At 38.6% G+C, this 13,219-nt stretch overlaps 1 protein-coding gene across 2 annotated transcripts in view; it reads right to left on the reverse strand.

The window, feature by feature from the left end:
• Positions 1–3,943: 3,943 nt before the first annotated feature.
• The window catches only part of LDB3 (LIM domain binding 3), a 200,262-nt gene continuing 190,986 nt past the window's right edge, over positions 3,944–13,219 (reverse strand). For both annotated transcript variants that reach the window (XM_043518915.1, XM_043518916.1), the window contains one exon: positions 3,944–10,846. In XM_043518915.1, coding sequence (XP_043374850.1) covers positions 10,757–10,846 — 90 coding nt within the window. In that variant the 3' untranslated portion in view covers positions 3,944–10,756. The remainder of the gene's footprint in view (positions 10,847–13,219) is intronic.

Here is a 13,219-nt window from a genome sequence, read left to right on the forward strand (position 1 = left end):
TGTACTGAGTGCAGCTATGCTTAGGACTATTTTTTTGCTATGTGTAGTATTTCTACATAAGTTGTACCAAAGTTGTTTCTTTTGTGAATAAGCTGTCTTGCAAATTACATCTTTTTATAAATGTAACATGAAGGCACAATTTCAAAGGAAAATATGCTTGTCTATCAAGTGAGCTAATAACATTCAAAGATTAAGATATAGTAAATCCAAATTTAGAGAAATGGTTATCTGTATAATCATGGCCTCACCCACTGTTATACAGATCATACTTCAAATACTACACATTGTAATGATAATGAGCATGTAGTTAACCATACAGCATTATGTTAAATCCAAAGTAACTTCCTTGAACTTAATGGGAATTGTTTGGAGTTTACAATCAGTAAAAAACAGAGCAAAATTTGACCCAGAATGAGTAAACTTTTAATTGCCTAAGATCTGTTTCTGATTGCACAATCACTTCACCTCTTGTTACGGTACCTGTAAGTCTCTTGTAGAAGATTGCATACTCCTTGAGTCCATCAGCAAAACATGTTAATGCCCCATCTACTGTTGCTAACAATAGTAAACCTTCATTCCTGTAAGCCTCTTTTATACCAAAGAAGTCACTTGTTGCTGACTATGTTTGTCAGTAACAGGTCTCCCTGAACCAACATTAAAAATGGTTTAATTGCTACTGTGCAAGTGCCAGAACAATTTTTCAGCACCGTTACAAAAAGTGTGGTCTCTTGTCATGATATATATGCTGAAAATGGCTGTGTCCTCAACTGCTCTAGCAGTAAAATTGTTTTTAACTCTGGTTCTGGGTGACCTGTTGCTGACAGCCATGGTGAGCAATAGGTGAGTTGCCTAGCGTAGAAAGATTTAAGAAGATAGAGGCTTACTAGATTGAAAAGATGTAAACTTCATGAATGCAATTTGTTGCATGCTTGTTGGAATGAAACAGATCAGAGTCCAGGTGAAGCACAGAATTTTTAATGACTCAAGCCCTTAAATGTTATTTGATCTTTATCATTGTAAACATATAGTTAATCACAAATGTATTACTACAGTTATATATGCACCTAAGTGATCTGACCATCTCTTTGTTCATACATGTAGAAGTACAGTACATAGGGCATGCAAATCCTTCGCATATTCCAAGGGATTTATAGTTCTTCACAAATTGCCCTCTCTAGTGCTGGGAAATCATTTGCAGTCATTCATTCTACAACATGCATTCTATAATATTACCAAAAATAGTACAAACAAAATGGTATAGCTCAACTGCATTAAAAAAAAGAAAAGTGACAATGCTTGCAGTTCTGCCAAGTAATTTTTAGGAGAGTCATGTTGTGTGTTTGAAATGCATAATAAAAAATTATTGAAGGCAAAAAAATATAACCTTATTCTCTCCGGCTTTCAATCCAACACATTCACCTGCACACACATGAAAATGAAATCTGAACAAGTTCAAAAGACACACAACTAAGAGCCAAATCCTGCAATCCTTATTTGGGAGTAAATCCTGACTGATGGTGCGTATTTGCAATTTCTGTTGCCTTCCACAAGAGTTGACAGGTTCTCAGCACCTCTCAGGATTTGGCCTTTAATTCTTACTGAGGTAAAACTTCCACTGAAGTTTAAAGAAGTTTTGCCTGATTAAAGGATGAAGGATTTGGCCTTAAGAGAATAGTATTAACAATGTTAACAATAGTATTAACATTCCATAACAAATTCAAAAGCTTATACTAGAAATTAAATTCAGAGAACAACAAAAATCTCAAGGCAGTTGAGCAATTTTCAACACATATTCTCAGAACCTTAAACAATAGTGGCTCTTGCATGTATGGCCATCAGGAAACACAGCTGTGCTTCTTTCTGTTACAATTAATTACTTCCGTTGTATATAAAATTGAAAGTATTGTGTACTCTGGTGCGGAAAAGGGATATCCTGATACACTGCTCCTATTTCCTTACTAAAGGCTTTTACTGAACCTTTCACCATTAATTCATTTACAGTGAATTATCCTGTGATGAAAAAGGAAAGGCCAAAATAGATGGCTAACTATCATCTCAAAAACCTATTTTCTTTTGCATTTTAAGTCTCTCGTATTTATATTTTTATTTGATTATTTTCCCAGGATGCCCTCTCTGATGGCAGGTGTTCAGTTTTAAGTTCCTGGAACTTAGCATAGTTCATAGTATAGAACTGGCCTAAGTGGCAGTGTTTCTTTAGAACACTGGCACTTCACTGGGCATATGATACATGCAAGGCAATGGAGAATCACTGTACATACTTTTTGCCCCTTATGTGTTATATTATTAGATAATACTCACACTACTGAAAATAAACTAAAATGTTTTTTATCAAACTAAGAGACAGAATATCTGTTTAAATTCCAAAATCAGTAACAGCGTGAATTTTCTGCCCTTATACTGAACAGTACTGGTCAGAGTAGCTGAATCGAGCTGAATGGAATGCAGGGGTGTTTGTTTGTTTGTTTGTTTTAACCTGCCAAGACTTTGGTTCAGGCTTGCATGTGTCTCCTGAAGGAGCTAATAATATTACATTTAAAGTGCAGGAACCTTAATTTGTTATTCTGCAATGGGTACATCTGATGGTATTAGCTGTTGCAAGCCAAACCTGAACTCAGGTGCTGGCAGATAAATGAGGAAACTATTTTAAAATATTTTGTTTAAAAATATTTTCATATAAGCTCATGTGTTTTCTAAACTATTTAGGATCATACATAATTGTTTGTATTTGTTTATTAAAGATCATTTCAGTTTCCTTTTAAAGGATTCCTCACATTTTTAATCAGAACAAGTTGGACAGCCTGCTGTAAGGGTCTTCTCTGGTAAGATATATTTTAACGAGTATTAAAACGTAACAAATATAACTACATTTGTAGGAAATACAAGAGGCAAAAGTGTTTGTTTTTTAGCTAAATCATTCCGGGGTACTCTCATATGAATAATTATTATTATTCAGCACTTGCATAGCAACTTTTCCACTTCAGAGTTCTTTTCTGTCATTCACTTGCTAATACTTTTTATTAATAGTGTGCAAAGTAAGTAGTATTATCCCCATTTTACAGATAGGAAAATACACACAATGAGATTAAGTGATCTAAGGCCACACAGTGAGGGCAGAGCCAAGATTACATAACTAAGGGAGACTCTGCCTTCCAGTTGCATGCTCAGACCGCTAGGTATCTCTGCTTTTTCAGGGGACTTGAATCTGTACTCCTCACTCAAAGATTTTCCACTGAATACAATGGAAGTTTCCCCTGAGTATGGCATGCCAGATAGGACTTTGTGCTCACTGATGAAGTTTACACAGTAAAATACTTCCTGAGAATAGAAAAAAATGCCTTGTGAAAATAATGACTGTGAAATAATATCTCTGCCTTTTGTTATTGTAAGAAAACTTTTTTTTATTCCTAAGGTAATATTTTACATATAGAGCCAAATCTTTAAAAGTATGCCCCTCCTTTTGCTCCTATAATTATGTTGTAGCCACAAATGTATAAAAAGTCATTACATCATAAACCACAATCTCTACCTACCTGACCATGGGTACAAATTAGGTAGTTAAAGGTTTGTGTACTCAGATTTCCACCTGTAATTAATTCTGAGTGCAAAAATGCATGCTCAAATTTTGCATGCATAAATTGCATCCCCCATAAAGAAGTCCATGCCTCAATTCTGAATATTTCTCCTGTAGAACACATATGCCTACCTTACATATATATGCATGTGCACACTTGCATTAAACAAATAACATCCTTTTAGTTTAAACTAAACTAAATCTTAATCATAAAGAATATTAATTTTCCAATTAACATATGTTCAGACAATAATATTGTTGAAGCTCACTAAATAATCTTTTCCCCTTATACCAACTCTTTGCTCTTCTGAACAGTAATTTTTTCAACTGCCTTGGAAGTAATAAATATTGCATTTTGTGTTCTTTCCCCCCACTCTACCTTTAAAAAAAAAAATCTTTCTTGAGTCTTAAAAATCCAGAATAAGCTATTTAATACACTTCCACAACCACAATTGTGTGGACTTTTTATAACCGGCAATATTCATTCCACATACATCCTTCGATGAACCATCCCCTTTGTTCAAACTGACCCCTCCTTTCTACCCCCAGCTCCTTAAAAAAGTAGTTATCAGTTTAGCTAAAGTAATTCAATTGTTTTTTTTCCCCAATGGCTTCCATAAAAGCATGGCACTTAGTAAAAAAAAAATGATTCCATACTTTGTTTCCATTAATGAAAAAGAATCTGAATTTTGAAAGTGAGTGAGCTTTTTTAAGTACCAGTAATTAAACTGGAAAATGCTTTTCTTGGTGGGGAAAAAATAAGGTAGAATTATAAGTCAGATACTTAATTTCAAATTAATAATGATTTTTTTTTCTGCAGATGAATCAATTCCTTCCTGAAAATTAAAATCGTGGAAATTTGGAAGAATCTTTTCTCTTATGAAGACATTTTTTATTTCTGGTTGTCATTACTACCTAAAAAAAGTCTGCAGGCCAATCTGAAAGTCATTACTTGGGCAAAACTACTATGGATATTAAGAGGCGTTCTGTTAGAGGAAGGACTGAGGGCCACATTCTTTCCTCTAAAAAAAGAAAAGGAGTACTTGTGACACCTTAGAGACTAACAAACATATTTGAGCATAATCTTTTGTGAGCGCTAAGGTGCCACAAGTACTCGTTTTCTTTTTGCGGATACAGACTAACACGGCTGCTACTCTGAATTCTTTCCCCTGCAACACAGTATAGAGGAAAGCAAAATATCCCAGAGAAGACCCCAAAAGAGTAATGAGGGTATAGCAATGGCTTTCCTGCATGCTTCCCTGGTCCCTCACAGCATTGAGGCCCCACCACTTCACAGAGGCTCCAGGGCCCTGAGGTTCATATAATGAAGAGTTGGGAAGCAGCCAATCTTTGTGGCATGCTTTCCTTAGGTTCAGACAAATGTCCAATTAGAGCAGTACACCTGGAAAATCCATCAGAGGAAGATTTTGTGGAGCATGGGCTGATAACACAGCTCCTGCTGTTACATGTATTATAGCTCCATACACAGAATCCTGTCCTATGCAGGTGTCCTGAGATCCTTGCAGCTCATTGGACACACACTCCTTTTACAGTGCTAAACATATGGCAGAGAAAGATGAGGAATCCCTCTGTCAACAAAATAGCAAGGCGGTCTTAAGGATTGAGCTGTACATGTGACATTTATTACTACAATAAGTTGGGGGAAATAATGTTAGAATTCTTTACAATTTAGTCTGTAATGCAACAAGTTTGTTAGTGTATCTAATGTTTTCTCTCAGTTCTTCCTCAGAGAAGTGAGGACTTCACCTTTATAGATGTCTAAAGACATGTTTTATAGTCTTAAAGCAGGGAATTTCAGCTTAACTCTAATCTCAATCTCATAGCTCTCTGATTTGGCCAGGAGAACAAAGCATTTCATTGTGTATCCAAGGGTGGCTGGCAGCAATTTTTTCACAACTCCTCTTTTTCTTTCTGAGTTAGTCACCAGTGACTGATTTACAAAGAAAAACCCCAGATTTGAAACTATAGACCATCTTTAGAGCAGACAAAGCACAATTTCTCTTCCATTAAGAATCAATTAATGCAAAGGGGAAAAGGTCAAGATAGAAATAATTAGATAGTGATTCTGATATAAAGGTAAATTGTGTAACTTTGCTCATTCTGTAGACTTATTTTCCAGTAAATTTTAGTTTCAGTTTAACTAGCTCTAATTTTTTTCCACACATAAGTTGTAAATAGTTATGCCTGTAAAAAAAAATGAAAGTATATGGAGCTTCACTTCCTGATGTGGAACTCATTAATGGCATTTAAAGCAGTCTGTCCCTCTACTGTTTTATATATATGTTTTGATCAAGTTTAATGATTAGCTATAGCTATGTCATTTTAAAACTGTGCATTTTGAGGGGAGGGGGGATAATAATGTGCAAAAAAGCCTGTTTTAATAAACCACAATATTATCTGAAGATTTATTTATTATTTGCCAGTCTGTCATGGTAGTAGAGTTAAATCAGATGGGTTAGATCTGTTTTGAATAGTCTTAAAAACCATTTCTGGTTAGAAACAAAAGAATAAAAACCTGCCTAGTTGGGGCCAAACTTTGCCCTCAATTACACCAATGTAAATCAGTTCAGACCTTTGTAACTGAGGACAAAATTTGCCTCTTGCTTATCAGGTTATTTTAAGTAATATCTGCTGACACAATAAGGCCTGTAAATTTACAAGTCTTGCCCAGTTACAACTTCTAAGCACTACATCTTTTGAATATACTCACACTTGTTTGTTTACACACTACAATTTACTTACCAGCATGTTCAGTATTGCTATACAGCAATGGAAGGCTGAACCAATCAATTTTTTTAAATCTTAAGGCTCTGATGTAGAAAATAAAAATTGACTTATGTCTCCTAACTAGCATTTCTTGGCTGAAAGCTGTCAACTTCTGAAAAAACATATTAATAAATATATCCAAAACATAAAGCTCTAAATGTATTTGCACATCCCTTTTATTGCTAGAATATTGGCACAGATAATCCATGCAAGATATGTTCACTCACATCTCAAAATTCACACTACAATCTGTTTCTGAACTAATAACTAGAGACTTTACAAAAATCTAAAACCAAGGGCACTTGTGGTGTAAAGTCAACATTTCAGTATATTATAAAAGCTAGACTCCTAGCATGATCACTGCAGGCATTAAATCACTCAGTTGCAAATGTAACCATTTATAAATACTAAACAAATTAATGTCTACTACCAGGAGACAAGTATTGCAAATAAACATTGTACTGTCCAGCATTAGACACTAATAAGTGTGTTTAGTGCTGTAGACATTCACATTATTAAATATAAAAAGAAATAACCTTAAATAAAACATTTCACCCATGTTACTGACCACTGAAGGACCAAACTTAAATGATTTTTCTTATTTTGGTTGAATTTCTTTGTGTGAATCTGATGAATCAAAAAATTAACCGTTATTTTAAGAAATTGAGAGAAATTTTCAACAGTTACAGTGAAGTTTTCTTCTGAAGTGTTTATTTTCTATGCTGCAATTAAATAGAAAAAGAAAAAACAGTATAACCAGTCTTAAGCCTATTTTTTTGAACTTTCAGCTGCATAGAGATTAAAGACTATTTTTAATTAGATTTAAGATGGGTTCTTTTGCAAATCTTTTGATAAAAAAACATAATTCTTGTAGAGTTTTATCATTTGGCCATTCAGAGGTACAGTATTTTTGTCTTCTAGGCAAAATTTCTTATGTGAATTAGAATGAAAAGATTACTTTAGGAAGTCTTATGACTTAATCCCAGGTAATTGTTACAAGACATAAACAATAATACAGATTATTCAACCTGAAAATTATGTTTTTCTGCAGCAGTTACAGTAGCGATATATAATGTAAGGATCCCATTCTAAATTATGCATATGTATCTTATTTGTCCTAGGAGTGTTGATTACTCAAGTTGATTACATAGTATTTTACACAAAAGAGATTCAAAATAGTACACTACCGTGCACCAGCTTCTGGTTGAGGTTTGTGCAAAAAAGGTGCCTAAATATAGATTTTTCAAGTGTGGGTAACTGGATTCCTTATTTTTGGATCATATTAGAAAGCCAAGTAGGTCAAACTAGGAAATGTATTGTTTGCTGTTGCTTAGGCTGGTCTCTGACTAAAACAGGTTGACCTAGCTATATCACTCAGGGCTGTGAAAAATTTTACGACCTGTGTGACATTAGGTCAACCTAACCTTCACTGTAGCTGCAGCTAGATAAACAGAAGGTTCTTCTGTTGACCCAGCTACGATCTCTCAAAAGGGTGGATTTACTACAGTGATGGAAACCCCCCTTCCATTGCTAAAGTAAATGTCTATACTACAGCATTACAGCAGTGTAGCTGCAGCACAGCAGCTGTGCTGCTGTAGTGCTTGTAGTGTAGACATAATCCTAGATGCTAACCCCTGCCAGTAGGCAATACACAAAAACCACCCGACAGAGCTGCTGCAATGTTGTCTATCCATAGTGTACCATAGATCCTGCTACTAATTCTACTGCTAAGTTAGAAAGAGTAATAAACACTATCATTTGTAAAATGGCACTAAAGTCTTGAAAGGTCTTGCAATTTTGGAAAAGCAACACTGGTAGATACAAGAACACTGCATCAGTGTCTAGGGAACAGAAATCGAATATGAACAGAAAATGAGGTATGTTTTTTCAATTAATTGTATCTTATCCTGTTGGAGAATGCAATGAGCCAGATCCTTGGCAGGAGTAGTCAGTGGTGTTATGCTGATTTACACCAGCTGAAGATCAAGCCAATAAATGGAAAAAGAATTGCCTACTATAGAAAAAAAAATATTTGCACCTAATATGCTGGCAAAACTGTTTAAGAATACACTTCATCTATGTAAAAATCTGACCCTTGTGAAAATGCTAAGATCTGTGAAAACAAGATTCTCTGTGGCATAAATACAGGTCATACAACCTGGGGCTGCCAGAGGACTGTTCTAACTTAGGCACTATTTTATTTTTCAGGATATATGAGGGTAGTTAGCATACTAGAAACTTGCATACTAGAGATAAAAGTGCCTTTTATTTTGACCCTCCTACCACCAACTGGATATGCTCTTCATCCTCTAAGAAAATATGGCATGTTTCCTAAAATGGGCATAGAATTTTAGGAGGGAAAAGACAGCCACCAAATGATCCACTTTTATATTTAGACTGTGCAAAAATTCAGGACACACTGGGGTGCTGTTGGCATTAAAATAGGGCCCATACATTACATCCTTAGGTAGCTGGAGTCTGAGAAATATTGACTTAACATTGTCAATACAGTATGCTGTCAATCACTATAGAATCAGAATGCTCGCTCAAAAATAAATAGCTGAAAACTTGAAGAGTGATGGAACTTTCTGTCCTTACGTATGATTATCTTTCACTGCTGAGTAGCAATAAACTACTGTCTCACATAAAAACTATCGCTGATATTTAAATTTTAAAATCCAAAGCTAATGTCAATCCTATAAATAGTTGCTGCCTTTCACAACAATATATAAGCTTTTAAAAATACTTGCAAGATCGTGTCAGATTTTAAAATATTAGAACAGGTGTTATATTAACCCTATCTTATGTGTGAGAGCCTATGTATCTTCTTATAGCAGCAACCACAACCACACTTGGGATGTGTTGCGTTTACAGAAAATAATCACAGTAATAAGAGCATGTGCCTGTGATTTCGTGCTGCTCTATGAAGTGTTTTATCAGTCTTCACTAACATTAATAGGAAGAAAAAAGGGTGCCCCTTTTCCAAGGATTTGGGATTGAGTAGAGAACCTTCCCAGGCTATTTTCCACTCCTACCCTTCCTAGCTGTGCTAAATGGAGGCTGGCTCTGCAGTGTTAAACAAGTAGTAACTAGATGTTTTCCATTCACAGGACAAATGAAAAGATGAATCAGCTTTGACTAGAAACACAAGCTGGATCCTTTCCAACCACCCCCTGCCCATTCCATATAAGAGAAAATTAGAGAAAGCCAGTTCCCTTTTTCCACTCTGATTAGAAAATGAAATAATCCATTGTGCATGCACAAAGCCACATGCACTGATCCAGGTTTAACTGAAAACTTTGTCTCAATGCTGTTGGGGGTGGGTGGAAGGACTTAGCATCATCGAACTTTTATTCTGATTCCCAAACTTTCAGTCACTCACTGTCTCCTTCTTAGCATGGTAATTCTATTAGGATTCAAGACAAACTTCTTGTTTGGGAAAGCCTATGGCAGCAGTTCTCAACCAGGGTGTGAGGCCCCTTGCGGGGCCACGAGCAGGTTTCAGGGGGTCTGCCAAGCAGGGCTGGCATTAGACTCACTGGGGCCCAGGGCAGAAAGCCAAAGCCTTGCTGCTCCAAGCCTCGCCACTCTGGGCTGAAGCTGAAGCTCGAGCAGCTTGGCTTCATGGGTCCCCCTATGGCGTGTGGCCTCAGGCAACTGCCCTGCTAGCTACTCCCTAATGCCGGCCCTAGCTTTTATATGCAGAAAAACTGTTGTTGTGGCACAGATGGGCCGTGGAGTTTTTATAGCATGTTGGGGTCAGGGAGGCCTCAGAAAGGAAAAGGTTGAGAACCCCTGATCTATCGGATGTCTCTCGTTCATTCAAAAGTCAAAAAAATTGATGCTTGAAGGTAGCACCATGACATAAATAATGGAATAAAACTTCCTTTTTGGTGAGGAAATTCTGATCTACTTATCTTAATTTGAAAGCTAAGATTCTACAAATTATTTTACAATTAATATTTTGGCACTTATTTTTTTGTAACAAATTTCAAGAATGATTTTCAATTGTTTTTAAACACTAGTGTATGGTCTCAGCTCTAAGGCTTGTCTGAGTATTTCTATTACTTATTTTTACATAAAACATTTTTTAAAATTAATTTTAATCTCTTTAATTTTTGTTCTAACTTTTGCAGTAATATTTGATTCAGATTGACCAATTTGCCGTTGAGTGTTCATTCAGCTTTCTGTGTGGACCATGCAAAAAGATGCTCTGCAAATATAAAAGTGATTAAAATTATACTTCAGAAGTGTTCAGTAGCTTCCTAGCCTTCCTACCCTCCCCTCAATGAGAAATGTCAGTTGGGGTTATCCTTTTTGCAATTTCTCAGTTAGTTGCCAATTTTCTCCCAGTGCCATTGGCTTCCAGGTCTTCTTTTAGACATTGATGGCATGAGCATGTTTCTTGCACAGTGGCTTATCCTTCTTGGAATAAAATGGCTGACCTTCCAAATTCACATGGCACACCTAAAATTAAAGATTAAACACAATCAGGAATCACGAAGAGAAATGTAGCTATTAGTAACGGTTTTGTTGCTTCTTAGTCTTTAAGGACTAGATTCTGATATGCTGACTCACAATGAGTAGCAGCATACTCCATGAGAGTCTGATAAATTTCACTAGGACCACTTAAGGACTTACGCAGCGATCAATATTAGGTGATATGGGCTTGTCTACATTGGCAATTAACAGTACTGCAAGTTTCTCACTCGGGGGTGAAAAAACACCCAAGTGTTTTGCTGCCAAGTGCAGCAAGTTGCAGCGCTGTAAAGCTGGGAGCTACGCTCCTCGTTGAGGTGGTTATTTAGAGCGCTGGGAGAGAGTGCCAGCACTGTGCCCCGACCACACAAGCCATGTTAAAGTGCTGCCACGGCAGCACTTTAGCATTGCCAGTGTAGACTAGAAGTGCTAACCAGTGACGAGCTGCCAAAATCTTAACGGGTTCCCTCCTCACCCCACGAGGGGGTCGTTGCCCAGCCCGCCCCCCAGGGCTCCTGCCCCATCCAATCCCCCCGTGTTCCTTGACGCCCCCCCCCAGGACTCCCACCCATCCACCCCTGTCCCCTGACTGCCCCCAGAACTGGGCAGGAGTATCTCATGGGCCACGTAGTGGGTGCCCACCCCACCCCTAAGAGCCAGAGGCACCTGCTGGGGGGCGAGGTGGGGAGTCCCGGAGGTGCTTACCTGGGGCAGCTCCCAGGAAGCATCCGGCAGGTCTCTCTGGCTCCTAGGGGCGGGGGAGCAGCCGCTCCCCCACTGATCACATCAAAAGTGGCGCCTTAGGCACCGACTCCCTGGGTGCTCCAGGGCTGGAGCACCCAAGGGGAAAATTTGGTGGGTGCAGAGCACCCACTGGCAGCTCCCCGCCCTGCGCCCGGCCCCAGATCACCTCCGCCTCCTCCCCTGAACGCTCCGCCCCACTCTGCTTCTCTGTCCCCTCCCCCGGCTTCCCACGAATCAGCTGTTCAGTGGGAAGCCGGGGAGGGCTGAGAAGCAGGCGGCGGCTTCCCGCTCAGGCCAAGGGTGGCGGAGGTGAGCTGGGGAGGGAAGCAGTTCCCCTGCCCCCCCCCCCGGGTTACCTGCTGCGGGTGGCCCTCCTTGTGCCCCCCACTCCAGCTCGCCTCCACCGCCCTGGGCCTGAGCGGGAAGCTGCGGCCTCCTTCTCAGCCTGCCCCGGCTTCCCGCGCGAGCAGCTGATTCACAGGAAGCCTGGGGGGACGGAGAAGCAGAGCGGGGCGGCACGTTCGGGGGTGGGGCGGGGAGCTGCCGGTGGGTGCTCTGCACCCACCAAATTTTCCCGTGGGGTGCTCCAAAGCTGGAGCACTCATGGAGTCAGCGCCTAGGGCGCCACTTTTGGCCGGTTAAATTTAGAAGCCCTTTTAGAACCGGTTCTCCCTCGCGGAACAACCAGTTCTAAAAGGGCTTCTAAATTTAACAACTGGTTCTAGCGAACCGGCTCCAGCTCACCACTGGTGCTAACTCCAGTAATGTGGTACTGCAGCTAGACGGAAAGCAATGCACATTAATAACATTGGGATGAGCACGTTAGAAATGCAAAGATAGACTGACATGGATTTTTCTGTTTGGCTTTATATGCCAGTAAAACAATTAGGATAAACTGGGATGGGACAGCTGTGAAAATTACATTAACAGAACAAAGGGATAGTATCACCTCTACAAACACTTGGATCCTGCCAATTAAAATAAATGAGTGAGAAGCTACCTAAAAATGCAAATGCACCAGAATAGAAAATATTCAGAGAAAGTCTTTTATAAGTGATTAAATATGTTTTTATGACAAAACTGATGAATCAAGAGAAAATAGCTACTGGATTGTGCAAGCAATAGTCTGTGTACTAACACAAATGCATGTATCAACTTCAGACATTCCCAATTTCAGGAAAGGAGCATATTATATTACTGAAGAAAATGTTTCATGGAGAGAACAGCAGCCAGTAGGTTAATTTAACATTTGACATGAACAATCCATTCTATACTTCCTAAAGTTCATTAGAGAGGTGTACAGCCCCAAACGAATCAGTGAGGCTGTCAACCGTTCTTTCTGACCATTTCAGTGTACTGTTTGGTAGCTGATGAGAGACTTGGGATATTACTGATAGTTCTAGGGGAAATGGGTTAGTGGATGAGTGCAGGTGAGACAGTCAGGGCTGATTATTATGTAGATTTTACCTGTGTGTGTAATATGTATACACATGCACAAGAGCAGACAGAATGATGACTCTAACATCTGTACTAATTACTTTTTGTTTTTTCTGAACTGACTCCTTTCTGTGTGGAAATGCAAATTGCACAACTATATAAACAGAATATTTGGTCACT

This window comes from Dermochelys coriacea, chromosome 7 (assembly GCF_009764565.3).
Source record: "Dermochelys coriacea isolate rDerCor1 chromosome 7, rDerCor1.pri.v4, whole genome shotgun sequence".
In the NCBI taxonomy this organism is placed as follows: domain Eukaryota; kingdom Metazoa; phylum Chordata; order Testudines; family Dermochelyidae; genus Dermochelys; species Dermochelys coriacea.